The following is a 16136-nucleotide window of genomic DNA, read 5'->3' on the forward strand; positions in this document are numbered from 1 at the left end:
TGGACACTTAGCATAGGAATGGAGGCATGAGCATATCAGCGGGTCGGCTTTTAGGCATATATGATACCAGGTTGCTATTAGGCATATTGGCGCGGGGAATCGATCTGTACAGCATCTTTGTTGCTATTAGGCATTGGCTCGAAGCGGGTTGGAGATATCCTTTGTGGGCAGTTAGTCCCATTAGTCGGCGATGGGGTTCCCACGTCGGCCTTTCGGTTTCGGAGTTGAAGGTTATTCTGAATTTTGGACATGTTATTTTGGGAGTCAAATGAGAAACGGCCAACTTCTGATAAAATATAAAAGACAAATCTACTATGGAATAATTCATTAGGTGCCTCATGAACATTCAAACGTTCTTTCTATGTCCCAGATGTGTGCATTAGCAGTCTCTCTGAAATCTTTCGTATCATTCAAATTGCTATTTACAAGGAAGAATCAGACCGTGTGATCTCAATCAGTGAGAGCTCGCCTTGGTCTGGACGATGGATCCTATGCACTCGCAACTTAGGCGTCACAGAGCTGCACAAGTCTTCAAATGCTGCTCTAGTTCTCTCGCGGCCGTTCAGATTCATGAGCATCAACATATCACGGTCACTGGAATTGTCAGCTCAATCTCTGTTAGATGTAAAAGCGGTGAACTTACTGCATCCGGCGTTCTCTCTCGCGGCTTTCCGTTCCAGGGTCTGGAACGACAACCTCGTTGACGATGATCCGGTCTTGTGGCCGCAGAGCAGATGCAAGGCCTTGCAGGATGTTCCGCGCATACTTGTCGCTCCAGTCATGGAGGATGAAGCGACAGAAATAGGCAATGCCCTCGTTGTCAGCCACATCATGAGGCGGCTGCGGCGTCATAAAATCGTGGGGCCTGTACATGATGCGCGACTTGAGAGCCTCTGGGCAGGACTTTTCGCCAACGGCTACGGTCTCCGGCAAGTCCTGGACCTCAAATCGAAGCTTGGGGTACTTCTCGGCCAGCGCGATTGACACATGGCCTGGACCGCCGCCGACGTCAACGATGAGATGCCCGGACTGATCCAACGTGTGCCAGGGATACCCTCCGTTCACCGCATGGCGGAAATCGTAGGCACCTCCCGCGGCAATTCCGCGCATCGCACGGGCGAACATCTCATGCAGTTGAGTCCCGTCGGCCTCGCGGAATCGTTGGAATTGGGAGATTTTGCGACCGATGGATACCCCGTAAGGAGCTTCATCGGCCTCCATGCTGTAGCCATACTGTTCAAGAGCCTTCGGGATGGAAGCGCCCGCGGGATACGCGATGGTTGCGCTGAGATCCATCCAAGCCTCTAGATCAGGATCGGCGACCAAAAGCGCAGATGTGGGGTTGTGCGCTACCAGCCCACCGGGTTGAACATCGAACAAGCCGTAAGACGTGGCATGCTCAAGGATACGCGCAACAAGCGCCGGTTGAATCTCAGGCTTGCCGACGGCTTGAGAGATCGCCGCATATGTGGTGGTCCCCTTGAGCGGGACGTGGCTGGCGAACTTGTACTTGAGAATCACCTGAAAGGAGGCCGAAGCACAATGCTCGAAACTCAATGCCAGCAACTGCTCCCTTGGACCCCGGATAAGCCGAATGAGCTGCTCCGCAGCGTCAACGATGGCGGCCTTTGCGTTGAAGTATGGCGCATTTTCTAGAGTCAGGTCAAGGCTAGGCGCGGGAGCCGAAGAGGATGGTTGTGGGAGCCGACGCTTTTCGCAGAACTTCGTTATATCCGCCGCTGCTGAATGAATCGACGACACAAGCTCAAAGAGCTCGTCTTTTTGGGCGGCGCTAGGCATGACTGAAGAATTTGGAGAAATGGGGAAAAATGGACGATCTTCTTTTTGCAAGGGTGTGGGTTGTCAATGCGTTCCAGCCAACAACGTTAAGCACTTAATGTTGAGAGGTGAGACTGTGGACTTGGTTTCTCTTTTTAAGACGGGTTTACATCGACGGATCGCGAGCTCCCCGTGAAAGTTTCACGTAGGCAGTTTTCCCACTCAACAACACAGCGTTCACGGTTCGCGATTGTCGTGGGCTCCTCGTCCGGGCTTCTGTCATCTTGACTTTTCTGTCATCCAACGGTTACCGCGACACGGAAAATCAAGGCATCCCACAGATGTAGGAGCGGGAAGCCGCCCTCGTGGTCTGTCTCGGCAACCTTGCGGGGACCGCGGACGAGGTACACAGACATGGATCATTAATCCCCGATATCAAGAAGGTTTAGTTAGCGTATCAAGAAAGCTTCTTTGAAAGAAACCGATACCGACAATCCTAGCCTGAGCCAATCAGACAGGTCCGTAGAGAATAGTCCTACGCAGTATTATCTGGTGGTCCGCCGTTCATCCGTACGAGCACCCGTACGCCCTAAGCGAATTGTTCCGTATGATCTCATGACTTTCCAACTGGCTGGCGAACCATTTGCCTATCCCATCACTAAGAAGCTTATTTTTGAAGCAGTATCCACCCCACACAACCCCCACCTATCGCAGGCACCCCCTCAGCATCTGAATATACTTCATTTGTTCCAGACTTCTTGTCCCCTTCTGTAGGAAGATCACCGACCACAAGCCTTCTCGTAGGCAAGCAAAGATATCCTAAACAGGAAGATATTCCACATATTTACAAAGGGCCCGTCAGTCAGCAGCATGCATTTACTCCAATTAAATGTTGAATGTCCTGCCTCCAGCCCCAGCGCATGAACATATGGTATCTCCGGATGTTTGGAAGGCTGTACGCATCGGCGTTGTCTTACGGGCTTTGAATAGATAAAGATTCTGTTCTTGGTGATCTATTTCATTGTTGATGTGAATGAAGGAATTGAAGTCCATGCGGTTTCTATTCTTGCGCATAGATGGCACCGCATCTTGATAGAATGGGAACGTAATGTTCCGGCAGCCTCCCACATACCGGATTACCGATTACTCAATTACAGCCGGCGATTCCAAACTTTGGCCAGGTGCCAAAGACTTTCCCGCAATATTGATCCCCGTCAAGATGACAGACCACCCGACGCTCGGTAGATCCCACGTGTCTCTTACCCCCAAGTAGCCTGGTGAAACATTGTCTGGACATAGAAGCACCGATTCAAGTCTGCGACAGTAGTCCATGTAGTCGAGTCTCTAATGCAGAGTAGAAAGGCCCTTCTAGTGAACCTACGCATCGGTACCGCACAGCCATATCCCAACTCGACAAGATCGGCGAATCCACCCCGAGAAGTGGAGCCACGTCTTCCAACTCTCGGTGTCGAACCCCGGTAATCGTTTCTTGTGATTGCGATCTCGATCAGATGGCTCCTAACTTCCGTGGTAACGGTCCTCAACTAATCCATCGAGATCTACGCGGTTTCAAATCCTCTAAACGAGAAAGATCGCGATTGCACAGAGCCCCATGCTTGGCTTCACTCGCAGCTGGAATCAGACCAGCCAACTGAGCCGATTAGGAGTCCATATGGTGTTACAGGCTCAACATGCATCTTATGGTTCTTGGAAACAATGTTACAATAAGAGTAAACTAAGATCTAAAGAGTAGTCCAAACATCCCAAAGGGCTCATGATCGCGATCATTTGCCTAACACCCCGTCCAGGGCTTGCAGTCTGCCAAAGACCGCAGACCAAACATCTTCTGTGAACCTACTTCGCTATGCTTGATGCTGCGATGAGCTCGATTGCGCATGCCTTCCTCAAATGCCCCGACAGCTTGCGAGGAAGGTGATCCCTGAGTTGCTGTGAGAATCTTGGCAAGACTAGCAGCGTCGCAAATCGCGGTCTGGGCCCCAATCCCACCACAGGGGCTCATGGGATGAACTGCATCACCGAGTACCGTCACCATGGAGGAGGGCTGCCATGCGGGAACGTCTGGGACCGAAGATACAACACGTATGAGTGTTGCCTGCCGCGTGTCCTGGAGTTCGAACATGCAGCGGATGGAAGGGTGCCACTCTTCCGTAATGGCCAAGCTGAGGTTGGCAGCATCGTTTGGGACTTGTCCTGATGTCAGACCCCCTACTTTGGACGCCGAGGTGCCATCGGGAAATCGAAAGCGGGGCTCAGGGCCGATGAGTGCCCAGTAGAGATAGTCTTCTGGCAAGGAATGCTGCGAACGGCTTGCCTTGCTGAACCGAATAGGTTCCAACAGGAGGGTGACCGGAGAATCCCCGATGAAGCAAGACTGGAGCATGGGTGCGTGATCGGAGACGACTGTCATCCACCTTACTCCTTTCTCGGGGAACTTCGCAAGTACCTCAGGTATAAGAGGTGTCTTTCCATAGATGCATGCAGCCCCGGTGTCCTTGAGCAGAGACTTCGGGATGTGATTACGGCGAATCACCGAGTGTAAGCCATCAGCGCCCACGATGAATCGGCCTTTGACTGTATGGCCGTCCTTGAAGGTAGCTGTGACCACGCCACGCTCAGCATCGGTCTTGTATGAATCAAGCTCTTTTCCGAAGAAGATGTGCTGCTCGATATCGGCCATCAGAATCTTTCGGAATGATGATCTGTCGACGCAATAGTGCGGGTTAAGGCCAATCTTGCCGCTCAAGCCTCCACCAGACCGGCTTTTGACGACCATGCCCGTAAAGGGGTCTAAGTCTGTTTCCCCGATAGACAGAGTAGCGCACGAGGTTTGGAACATCTCGTACACATCCTTGGGCAGAATGTCGGAGAGCGCCTCAGCGGCATCACCCTGGAGCTTCAAGCGGTATCCCTGCGGTCGCGAGTCGACAGCTGGATCGCGCTCGTAAACCCGGAAGGGGATTTGGCTTTTCCTCAATGCCTGGGCCAGGCACAGACCGCTTATTCCTGCCCCGATGATGAGGACGGGCTGATCCGCACTCGTGGGTGTGATCGGGCTCTTGGGTGTGCAGCCGTTGCGCAGATCGGACGCTGACTCTTTGACAGGGTTGCCGTTTGTGGTAGGCTTCAGCTGAACTGTCAACAACCCCATCACGCTATCTTCGGGCTGCTCTAGATGCGTGATCTGCATCCCGACCTCGTTGAGCAGAACTTTCCAGTCATCGAGTTCGCGCTCACTCGCGTTGAAGACTTGCATCATCATGAGATCGCGTACTCTCAGCTGCTGTTCATGGAGGACTGCCGTTGAGCCTGGCGGAGGGAGCAGTGTGTCCATGATCACCACGCGGGCATTGGGACGCTTCTCCAGCACTTCGCGGAGTTGCTGAAGAATGATGCGGGCATCTCTGTCCGGCCAATCATGGATGATCATTCGAAGGAAGTAAACATCTGCATCGACCACAGGCTGGGCTTTGAAGAAGTCGTGTGACATGAACTGCATCCGCGACTTGACCGCGGCATCGAGCTTGTCGTCTGCCTCAAAGGCTTTCTGGGCAGCTGCAACGGTTTCCGGCAAGTCCTGAACGATAAACTTAAGGCGCGGGAACTTAGTCGCGACTTGCGCGGCAAGTTGGCCGTGAGATCCCCCCACGTCAACAACCTTGGCGCCATCGGGGAGAGAGCCCCAGTCAAAGCTCTCAACCGCGTGGGCCAAGCTCCACGACCGGGAAGCGGTAACGTTGCGCATGTAGTCGGAAAATACCGATGTCAGCTCCGCGTTCTTACGGATGTGGTCGAAAAACGGGTCCGGGGTGTCAAGGGCCAGGTTGAAAGCCGTCTGGTCTTTGGCGTCGGTATCACCCCATCGGCGAGTGGCGTCGGCGAATCGATACGCCACCGGCATGGAGTAGTTCATCATCCAGCGTGCCCAGCTCATGAAATTGTCATCCCGCAGGAGGAGAGATGACGCGCGGCTATGAGCTACGTGGCCGGGGAGAGGCTCCTCGAGGAAGCCGTTGACTACGGCCATGCGTGCAACACCTTTGAGATGCTTCACAGGAACACCCGCGTCGGCTGCCAAGGTGGTATAGGCGATGGACCCTGTGGCAGGAAGATGATGGAGAACATTGAGATCCACCAGCCAGCGTACACAGGTCAATTCCTGATACTGTTCTCACTGTAAGCAAGTAAATGAATGAGAAGTAACACTATGTCAGACTTACGCTGTTGGCTAAGTGCTCAAGGTATCCATCCGCGGTGGTGGCAAGTTGGAGTAACATAGTGGCCGACTCAATAAGCTTTTTCCGCGGATACTGAATCGAAGACCTCGAAGTATCTTCTAGCAAGCTAGCCAGTGTAGTTTGGCCGGATGCACCATTGTGCGACTCTGTATCCAGGTGACACAGCAGCTCCGGGCCGTGTAACGCAATCTCATCCAGAGAGCTCTTGAGTTTCTGGTACAGATCCATTGTCAAAACAAACAAGAGTGATTTTTTCAGCGGCTGAATGAATGATAGGATGATGATTGTGAACCTGAAAGAGGGAATGACTGAGACGGATGTGTTTTGTTGACGGTCCCTTGAGTCTGGGTTGCGAAAAGTGGGCAGACGAAAGTCATTGTGTTTCGGGGTATTGAATATAATGCCCCCTCGGGAACCTGAAAACCGCAACTACGGGGACTCGGTAACACCAACTACACGATGGAAAAAGCCGAGTCATCTCATGATGTCCAAATTATCTCTTAAAGATGCATGAAATCTCCAGACGACGAGAATTTACTTCGTCATCAGTCGTCATCGAACGAATGAAGTCTTCGATTTATATCAGCTACGTTTGAGTTCGGATGCAAGTCATCTTTCATCTAAACCATAACTCTCAGCCTCTCGTCTTTTGGTGATCTTTAGTCTTCTATATTCATTCTCTTTACGCCCGCCCATACTGGTGCACTGCCACCCAAGACATACACCATTACACGATGGCTGTCCACAAGGAAGTTTACGCCTATGTCTTCGGCGACCAGACCTATGACAGCGCAGAAACATTGCGCAGTCTCGGGCAAACACACAATGATCCCCTCGTTACGGACTTCATCGAACGCAGTTGCGCCGTGCTCAAGCGTGAAATCGCACAACTGCCTTCAGCACAACAGTCGCGATGCCCTCGCTTTGCAAAGATCGCAGACTTACTGTCACACTACCGCGCTGGCGCCCTCAACCCCTGCCTGTCTCAGGCTTTGACCTGTATAGCCCAGTTGGGTCTCTTCATTCGCCAACACAGCAGCGGCTGCCAAGTATATCCAACCCCCGAGCAGTCATGCCTTGCCGGTGTATGTACGGGCGCTCTTGCTGCGGCGGCAGTGAGCTGTGCTCACAGCGTGTCCAGCCTGATGGAGCCTGCTCTGCACGCTGTGGCAATCGCCGTTCGTCTTGGAGCTCTTGCTTGGGACGTTTCCGGTAGAATCAACAACGATGATGAAAAATCGAGCTCTACTAGCGAATTCGCTGCTTGGTCATACGTTGTTGCAGGCTCAAGTCCCAAAGCACTTGCCGATGCTCTGAAGCAGTACGCTGCTGAGACGATGCTTCCAATCACTTCCGTTCCCTACATCTCTGCGATCGTGGTATGTAAACACCAGTCCCATATGCTATTTCCGCTAGTAATGTGACTAACTTCGTGATAGGGCCCAACCCAATCAACTGCTTCTGGACCCCCGGGTATTGTTACCGACTTCCTGGCTTCAGCAATGGGAAAAGCTGTTGCGCCAACCAGCACAGTCCTCCCCATCGCGGCTCCCTACCATTCAGCCCTTCTCTACAGCGAAGGAGATATTGCTCAAGTATTGTCCGGTCTACCCAAGAGCAATTTGCCTCGCAGTCAGATTCCCATCATTTCCACCAGCGCCGACTGTCAAGAAGTTGTCAGCGGCTCGACGCTTCGCCACGTTCTCGAAGAGGCTGTGCGAGACTGTCTTCAACGGCAAATGGCCTTGGATCAGCTCCCCCAGCGCCTTGCCCAGCACGTCAAGAATGCTTCAAAGTCTGTGTCTGAAATTAACACGGAAGTGGTTATACAGCCAATTGCTTTCAAAGGCACAGAGCGCTTGGTGCCTCCCCTCCGCCGCCAGTTGCCCACAGACTTGTTCTCTGTAAGAGAAGCATCCCATAACACCACCGAAGATCCTGCCTTGGACTCATCATTAAGATCAAATGGAGGAGTTTCAAAGTCTCCTATCGCAATTCTTGCTGCTTCTGGCAGATTTCCAGGCCGTGCAGACACGATGGACGCCTTCTGGGACATTCTCATCCGTGGCGTTGACACCCACGAGATGGTTCCTCCTTCTCGTTGGAACTCCTCAGCTCATGTTGGAGACACCAGCAACAAGAATGTTTCAGGAACCGGCTTCGGCTGCTGGCTGCACCAAGCATCTCAATTTGACATTGCATTCTTCAACATGTCACCGCGAGAGGCTTCCCAAGTGGACCCCGCTCAACGCCTGGCTCTTTTGACAGCGGCCGAGGCTCTTGAGCAAGCAGGTATTGTACCTGATCGCACGCCATCGACCCAGAAGCACCGCGTGGGCGTTTGGTTTGGATCTACCAGCAATGACTGGATGGAGACAAATAGCGCACAGAACATTGACACCTACTTCATTCCGGGTGGCAACCGAGCCTTCATTCCCGGCCGCATCAACTATCACTTCAAGTTCCGCGGGCCCAGCTACACGATTGATACCGCCTGCAGCTCCAGTCTCGCAGCTTTGCACCTAGCATGCAATGCGCTGTGGCGAGGAGAAGTTGACACGGCCATTGTTGGCGGCACCAATGTTCTGACGAATCCCGACATGACTGCTGGCCTAGACCGGGGCCATTTCCTATCTCGTACTGGAAACTGCAAGACATTTGACGATAGCGCTGACGGTTACTGCCGCGGTGAGGCCGTTGTCACTATCATTCTGAAGAGACTAGACGATGCCATGGCAGACAAGGACCCGATCCAGGCCTGTATTCGGGGCATTGCGACCAACCACAACGCAGAGGCAGAGTCTATCACAAGACCTCATTCCGAGGCTCAGATGGAGCTTTTCGATTATCTCCTCGCCGAGACAAACATCAGTCCCAGCGACATCAGTTACGTCGAGATGCACGGCACAGGTACTCAAGCCGGAGATGCGGGCGAAACCACGTCTGTCGTGACAACGCTCTCTCCCCTGACGGCGCGAGGCTCATCCGTTCGACCTGCGACACACCCTCTTCACATTGGTGCTGTGAAGTCAAACGTGGGACACGGAGAGGCTGCTGCAGGTGTTACAAGTTTGGCCAAGGTGCTTCTGATGATGAAGCACTCCACTCTTCCGCCCCATGCCGGAATCAAGACCAAGGTCAACCATAGACTGCCTGATCTGCCATCGCGCAATACCCATATTGCGATGGAAGCAACCGAGTGGCCTAGACCTCAAAACGGAACCCGTCGTGTCTTGCTGAACAACTTCTCCGCCGCTGGAGGGAACACCGCCATGATTCTGGAAGACGCACCTGTTCCCCGCAAGATCAAGACTCGAGACCCGAGACAACATCATATTGTTGCCATTTCCGCAAAGACTCCAGACTCTCTGGTCGCAAATCTCCGAAATATGATTCAGTGGCTTGATGGCCCGGCGACACTCTGGGATACGAATCTTCTTCCCAAACTCTCATACACCACCACATCTCGCAGGATGCACCACCGTCACAGAGTTGCGATTCCTGCCGCCAGTCTCGATCAGCTCAGGTCTTCTTTGCAGAAATACCTAGACTGGAGAACCGGGGACAAGAAGAGCGTTCCTGTGCCGCCCCGTGGAGCAGGCGTCGTGTTCACCTTCACTGGACAGGGTTCTCCACAGGCCGGTATGGGAGCTGACCTGTACGCGCGCTTCACGTCTTTCAGAACCGATGTGCAGCGCTACGACCATCTATGCACACAAATGGGAATGCCGTCAATTCTTCCTGTTTTTGAGCAGGCAAGCAGCTTCGGTAGTGGATCTCCCACTTTGCTTCAGCTGTCTCATGTCTGCTACCAGATGGCTCTCTGCAGACTTTGGCAATCTTTCGGCGTCAAGCCTCAGGCGGTTGTTGGTCATAGTCTGGGAGAGTACGCGGCCATGTACGCGGCTGGTGTACTGTCTCAAGCCGACGTGATTTACCTGGTCGGCAGCAGAGCCAAGTTGATGGAGGAACACCTCTCAGCTGGCTCCCACATCATGCTAGTGGTGCTAGCGCCAGAGGCCACCGTCCTCGCAGCATTGCCAGAATCCGCCAAGAGAGACTTCGAGGTTTGCTGCCGCAATGGAAAGCATAACGTTGTTCTCGGTGGAAAAACCGCTCAGATGTTGGAGATCAGGGTGCTCCTTGAGTCAAAGGGCATGCGATGCCACGTCCTCGACACGCCTCTTGCCTTCCACACCTCGCAGGTTGATCCTATTCTTGTTCCGTTCTTCAGACTTTCATCGAAGGTTCGAGTCCGCGACCCCATTGTACCCGTTATCTCCCCGACACTCAGCAAGGTTCTCCGCAAGTCATCGGAGTTCGGCGATGGCTACTTTGTCCGACACTGCAGGAACCCCGTCAACATTCAGGAGGCTTTGAACATTGCGAAGAGCGAGGATCTCATCAACGACAAGAGCATCGCTGTCGAGATTGGCCCTGCTCCAGTAGTCTGCCGCATGGTCAAGGACGTCGTCGGACCGCAGATGCAGGTGTTTGCTTCTTTACACAAGGGAATCGACACTTGGCAACTGCTTGTGGAAGCCATAGCAGGCATGTACATGGCTGGGGTCAATATCGAGTGGAACAAGTACCACGAAGACTTTCCCGAGTGTCACGAAGTCTTGCAGCTACCAGCCTACGGGTGGACGCTCAAGGAGTACTGGATGCAATACGTCCACGATTGGAGTCTTCGCAAGGGCGAGCCAGCTGCCATCATGGGCCCTGCCAGGTTCCCTCACTCCTCTATCTACAGAGTGGTGAAGGATACTTTGCGTGGAAGCGCCGATGGGCAGGTCGTGGTCGACATTGATCTCAACTCGAAGGACGTTCATTCTATGGCTCAAGGACACAAGGTCTACGGTGTTCCACTGTGCACTCCGGTAAGCCATTCACCTGTCTCTGACATGACTTAGCTAATTCTTATCCGTAGTCTGTTTACGCCGATATCTCTCTTATGATCGGCAACTACGTTACGCAAGTCACCGGTATGGCCGTTGATGAAATGGTCACCGAGATCGCGGAGATGCATATTCAAAGCGCCTTGGTTGCGAACGATGTCGGCAAGGAGCAGATCCTCCGCACTGATGCCAAGTTCGACAAGGAGAGCAACACCGTGTTTTGCACCTTCTCCAGCGTGGATGTAAGTTTGAACAGCCCATGACTGATTGAGTATTAATATACTGACATGTATATCCAGAGCAAGGACAAGATCATCGAGCAACATGCCAATTGCAAAATCCGCTTCTCTCCTTCCGAGGCAGTCAGATCAGACGCCACCCTCGAGGCGGCTTCGTCAGATGCATTGGCTCGCTCGAAGGCCCTGCATGCACAGGTCGGAGAGGCCGGTAACACCTTCCGATTCAGCAAGGCCATGATCTACAAGATGATCACCCAGCTTGCCGACTTCGACCCCAAGTACCGTGGTCTCTCTGCGGTCACCCTCAACAACGACACCTTCGAAGCTGCCGGCATGGTTTCTTTCAAGGGACTTCCCGATAACGACACTTGGTTTTCCAACCCAGCCTATCTCGACGCGATCTCGCAGCTCGGTGGTTTTGTGATGAACGCCAACGAGGGTGTCGACCTGGAGAAGGAGATCTTTGTCAATCACGGATGGAAGTCCATGAAGCTTCTCACTCCCAAGCTGGACCCAAACATGACTTATTACTCGTACGTCAAGATGACCGAGGGAGAGAGCAAGCTTTGGATGGGAGACGTCATTGTATTTGATGAGAGCTACAATCTCGTCGGGTTTGTCGGAGGTGTCACGGTAAGTCGATTTGCAGTCGCCTGTAGACTCCATCAGTGGCTAACATCGACCAGCTCCAAGGCGTTCCTAAGCGACTCATGCAGTACATCGTCAATTCTGCCAACAAAAAGGTCTCCGGTGGTATCCCGTCAGCAGCAGATCAACGCGCACCTACGCAACAAGCCCCACTGTCACCGACCATCGAGAGACACGCCGATGTTGCCCCGTCAGCTGCAATTGATGCAGTCCCTCAAGCGGCTGCCGATACCCAGAACGAGTCCGCGAACATGTGGGAAGTCGCTCTTGCCATTTTGTCGGAAGAGAGCGGCATCGACAAGGGAGACCTTGCTGAAGATGTCGCCTTGGCGGACTTGGGCATCGACTCTCTCTTGTCTCTGGTTGTCTGCGGCCGTATCCGCGATGAGCTAGACATCGATCTACCTGAGCGAGCCCTCTTTGTTGAGTGCACCACCGTTGGCGATGTCAAGCTGCGCATATGCGGATCTGATTTGGCATCGCCTGTCTCTTCGTCGACAACGCTTACTTGCAGCGACTCTGACTCCGTGGACTTGGAGTCGCCGGATCTGGTGGAGAGACCCTCGCCAATTCTGGACATGGACACCGAAGATGCGTGTCCCACACCGGCATCGTCTCTTGACGACGAGTCCATCGATGACCTACTGGATGATATCGTGAAGCCGAAAGCCCCATCGATTCCCCCGGCTTGGTCCATGTATCTCCAGGGCTCTCGGAAGAGGTCCACTCAGACACTCTTCTTGTTCCCTGATGGTTGCGGTGCTGCGACATCGTACCTCACTCTCCCGGCCATTGCCCCGACTACGGGACTTGTGGCATTCAACTCGCCATTTATCAAGTATGTCTCTGCTTCATTTCTGCTGTACTCTTCCTTGTACTGACAAACCTTTCTTGCAGAACTCCATCTCGCATGTACGATCACAACCTCCAAGACGTCCTCGATTCTTACATTGCCGGTCTTCGCAACCGCCAAGAAAAGGGCCCTTACCACCTCGGAGGATGGTCGGCCGGCGGAATTCTCGCCTTTGCTATTGCATCGCAGTTGATAGCCGCGGGTGAAAAGGTCGCCTCTCTGACCTTGATTGATTCACCGCCACCCAACAACGGCTTGGATTGCCTGCCAGACAGGTTTTACGAACATTGCACAAAGGTCGGCATTTTCGCCAACGAGATGCGCCGGGGTGCAGATGATGCCCCGCCGCCCGACTGGCTGATGCCGCACTTCCGTGCGTCAACGCAGCTGCTCAATGATTACTATGCCCCTCCGTTGTCACCTTCTGGCGCAAGAGGACTGCAAGTCAACATCATCTGGGCGGGCGAGTGTGCATTCGACGGTGTTCGCTACCCGAAGATGCCGCCGCCCAAGGAGGGGGAGGTGGATGTGGATGACATGAAGTTCCTCACGGAACGCAGGAAGGATTTCGGGCCTGGGAAGTGGGCTGAGCTATTCCCTGGGGCGAACATCACCAGCAGAGTTGTTGAGGGAGAACATCACTTTAGCATGATGCGGGGAGAGGGCGCTGAGAGACTGGTGGAGCTGGTGAGAGATGGTTTGAAGCAAGCATCTTCTGCATGAATCAACTTCATGTTTTCATTTGTTGGCGTTTAGGTCATTTCATAGCGATGGCTAACTTCATGGCGTTGGCGTTGGGCATCGGCATTGGATCGGATTGGATTTTGATTCCCTTTTTTTCATATTACCCAAATTGCAGCTATCGTCATAGAGAATCAATCACAGCAGATAGAAAATTTCATGTGCAAACACACTTAGACATCCGATGCTGAAGATAGCTTAATGTCCGAATGTGATCCCCCCGACCAGTAAGTAACAAGCTGAGGAACAAGCTAAAGAGGTCCCGCGGTGGGGGATATCGGCAGCTCTCATCTTTCCAGCAACAGAGACTTACGCCCTTGAGCACGAGCAGATAACTAAACCACCGGCGGGTTTCACCTATCTTCGCATTGAAAGGAAACAGCGAAGTCCTCGGGAAAGTGCCGATGATGTGCTTGCTACAATGCTAGGGGACCCAGTCACCGGTCTTCAACCCCGAGCTCAACCGACAATCGGCGATCCTCGAAGAACGGAGTCTGCTGGAAAACGGAGTCTACCGGAGATTTGGCATGTTGCGAGTTTCAAATGGCGGCTAAGAGTTGCAGACCTTTCGCCCCTTTGCTTGCTCCACGTGGCGCCGGAAGCTTCCCACAACACTTGGGATTTACTTTTCCTCGGAGGGCATTTCCGTCATACACCCAGTACGGCAACTGATCACCAAAGGGGTAATGACGGGGGGAGAATTTGGCAGTAAAACAAGGTAACCATATCAAAACTATGTCCATGTCGTTCAGCTGACGCCGTTCGACTGATTGAAATTCGCTGAAAATGGCTGTCTTTCCACAAACAAATGCCTGGCATCAACCCTGGCACGACATGCGCCCGACAAACTAGTGCTAGTTATCATTGAGAGGGTATATGGTTCCCAAAGAGTTCACGAGAGTCAATTTGGTAATGAAAGTTTATAATGTGCGTTTTAATTCTATGCTAGCTGTCTTGTAATGCAATCCTATCCATGTGTTTCTGGTCAATGGTGCCAGGTACTGTCCGCCGATCAACAGTGAACTCCGACACACCAGCAACATCATAGTTCCTCCTGCAAAGCACCTCCATGGGGCAGCTTGAATCCTCCCGGAACTTGAGTCTGGAAAACCTGCTTAGGATCATACTTTCTGCTCGTGGCAATCAGCTGCTCTAACGTGCTGGGACTGCGGCGAAGAAGCGGGTTCTGCCAGCTTTCAGCGTAGGTTGCCTGCAGGTAGCTGCGGTAGACGCCCATCTCCTTGGCCTTGCGCTCGGCACCTTCAATGAGGTCCTGAACCGCCTGCTCAATGGTGTCATCGCTAGACCCCTCCTTGCCGTCGACAGAAACTGCCAGGTGGATGTAGATGAGGTTGCCCTCCGTCTGGATGGGGCCCATTGAGTCAGATGCCCCACGGCGCTCAGCCATGACGGACGGAACTGGCTGGTAGGCCATGGCAACTGAGAAGCCATCAAGATCCAGGTAGCGTTGGAAGGCTCTGTCGGCCATCTGGAAGAACTCCTCCATCATTTCCTCAGAAGGCGCGAAGCTGATGGTGGCGAACAGCCATCTCTTTGGGTATGTTGCTAACGCGGCGTACTCGCGAGAGACGGATGTGACGTTGTCAACTCGAAGAGTGTTGGTCGGGCCACCTGGGAATAGCGGCTTCTGCGCAATGTTGAGGAAGGGCTTGAAGACGGCAGGCTCGATGACAGGTGGGTCGCTCTTGGTATACTGCAAGCTGCTGCCGATAAACCAGCTCCTGGTGGCGTTGCTGAGAACGAGGTTGTTGATGTAGTGCACGTAGGGATCGTATGATGGCATCGACGCCAGATCCGCGTGTGCCTTGAAGTGCTCTTTGCGGGTTGAGATGTCGTGGAATGTCTGGCCTCCCCAGAACTTGCCCTGAGGGAAGGTCTGCATGGTGATGGCTGTGACGACGCCGAAGTTGTTGGCGCCGCCTCTGAGGGCCTTCCACAAGTCCTTGTTCTCTCCCTCGTTCGCGTGGACGATATCGCCGCTGGCAAGGACGACCTCGAAGTCCTCAACAACGTCGCAGATGAAGCCATAGCGAGGAGAGAAGAATGAAGTACCGCAGCCGAGGACTGCACCGCCCACACCAACACCCGCGACACGGGCGCCCAGGGTACTAAGACCGTATGGGTCAAGTTGCTCAGTAACCTGGTCCCAAGTCTGACTGGGACTAACAACAATGGTCTTGCGATCCGATGAGATACCGGAGGCCGGAAGACGAGCCAGGTCGATCAAGACTCCGCCGTCGATGCTTGCAGCGCCTTTGTAGGGAGTATGCCCGCCACCGCGGATGGCAAACTGGCATTGATTCTTGCGTAATTCGAAACCTCGAGTGAGAGATTTCACTGCAATCGAGACATCATTAGATGACTCGGGAACGACGATGCAGGCTGGATGAGTCTCAGCGTTCTTGAGACTGAAGTATGAGCCGACCGACGAGGTGTAAGCTGTCTCGCGGGGTATCACCACATTGTGGCTGCCCATCAACTTGACAAGTGCCTCACACTTTGATATAGTTAGCAAGTCAACATGCAAAGCTCATTGATTCAAAGGACTCACGCATGATGTCGAAGATGCAACCGCGTCTTCTACTGCTGCACTGCCAGGCGCAGAGTTCAGGCTCCCCAAGAGGATCTGATTGCTGGATGCCAGCTTCGAGAGGCTGATCACCCACTGTTGGAGACCTGCGCCGAACATGATTCAAAATCT

At 53.2% G+C, this 16136-nt stretch overlaps 4 protein-coding genes across 4 annotated transcripts; 1 reads left to right on the forward strand and 3 right to left on the reverse strand.

Annotated features, from left to right (window-relative positions):
* Positions 1 to 639: 639 nt before the first annotated feature.
* CTB2 (O-methyltransferase ctb2) lies at positions 640 to 1800 on the reverse strand (the record flags this gene model as incomplete). The annotated part of the gene is made up of 1 exon (XM_053183150.1): positions 640 to 1800. One exon carries the CDS (start codon positions 1798 to 1800, stop codon positions 640 to 642), a length of 1161 nt encoding a protein of 386 aa, XP_053032870.1.
* Positions 1801 to 3571: 1771 nt separating this feature from the next.
* On the reverse strand, positions 3572 to 6263 carry COL26b_010450 (uncharacterized protein; the record flags this gene model as incomplete). The annotated part of the gene is made up of 2 exons (XM_053183151.1): positions 3572 to 5895; positions 6170 to 6263. The coding sequence occupies 2 exons, from the start codon at positions 6261 to 6263 to the stop codon at positions 3572 to 3574; spliced, it is 2418 nt and encodes an 805-aa protein (XP_053032871.1).
* A 506-nt stretch (positions 6264 to 6769) lies between these two features.
* On the forward strand, positions 6770 to 13396 carry COL26b_010451 (Type I Iterative PKS; the record flags this gene model as incomplete). The annotated part of the gene is made up of 6 exons (XM_053183152.1): positions 6770 to 7414; positions 7475 to 10915; positions 10966 to 11175; positions 11233 to 11805; positions 11859 to 12658; positions 12718 to 13396. 6 exons carry the CDS (start codon positions 6770 to 6772, stop codon positions 13394 to 13396), a joined length of 6348 nt encoding a protein of 2115 aa, XP_053032872.1.
* Positions 13397 to 14456: 1060 nt separating this feature from the next.
* On the reverse strand, positions 14457 to 15990 carry CTB5 (FAD-dependent monooxygenase ctb5; the record flags this gene model as incomplete). The annotated part of the gene is made up of 2 exons (XM_053183153.1): positions 14457 to 15874; positions 15987 to 15990. The coding sequence occupies 2 exons, from the start codon at positions 15988 to 15990 to the stop codon at positions 14457 to 14459; spliced, it is 1422 nt and encodes a 473-aa protein (XP_053032873.1).
* Between the last annotated feature and the right edge of the window lie 146 nt (positions 15991 to 16136).

This window comes from Colletotrichum chrysophilum (genome assembly GCF_026319265.1).
Source record: "Colletotrichum chrysophilum strain AFK26 chromosome Unknown scaffold_112, whole genome shotgun sequence".
Lineage (NCBI taxonomy): Eukaryota > Fungi > Ascomycota > Sordariomycetes > Glomerellales > Glomerellaceae > Colletotrichum > Colletotrichum chrysophilum.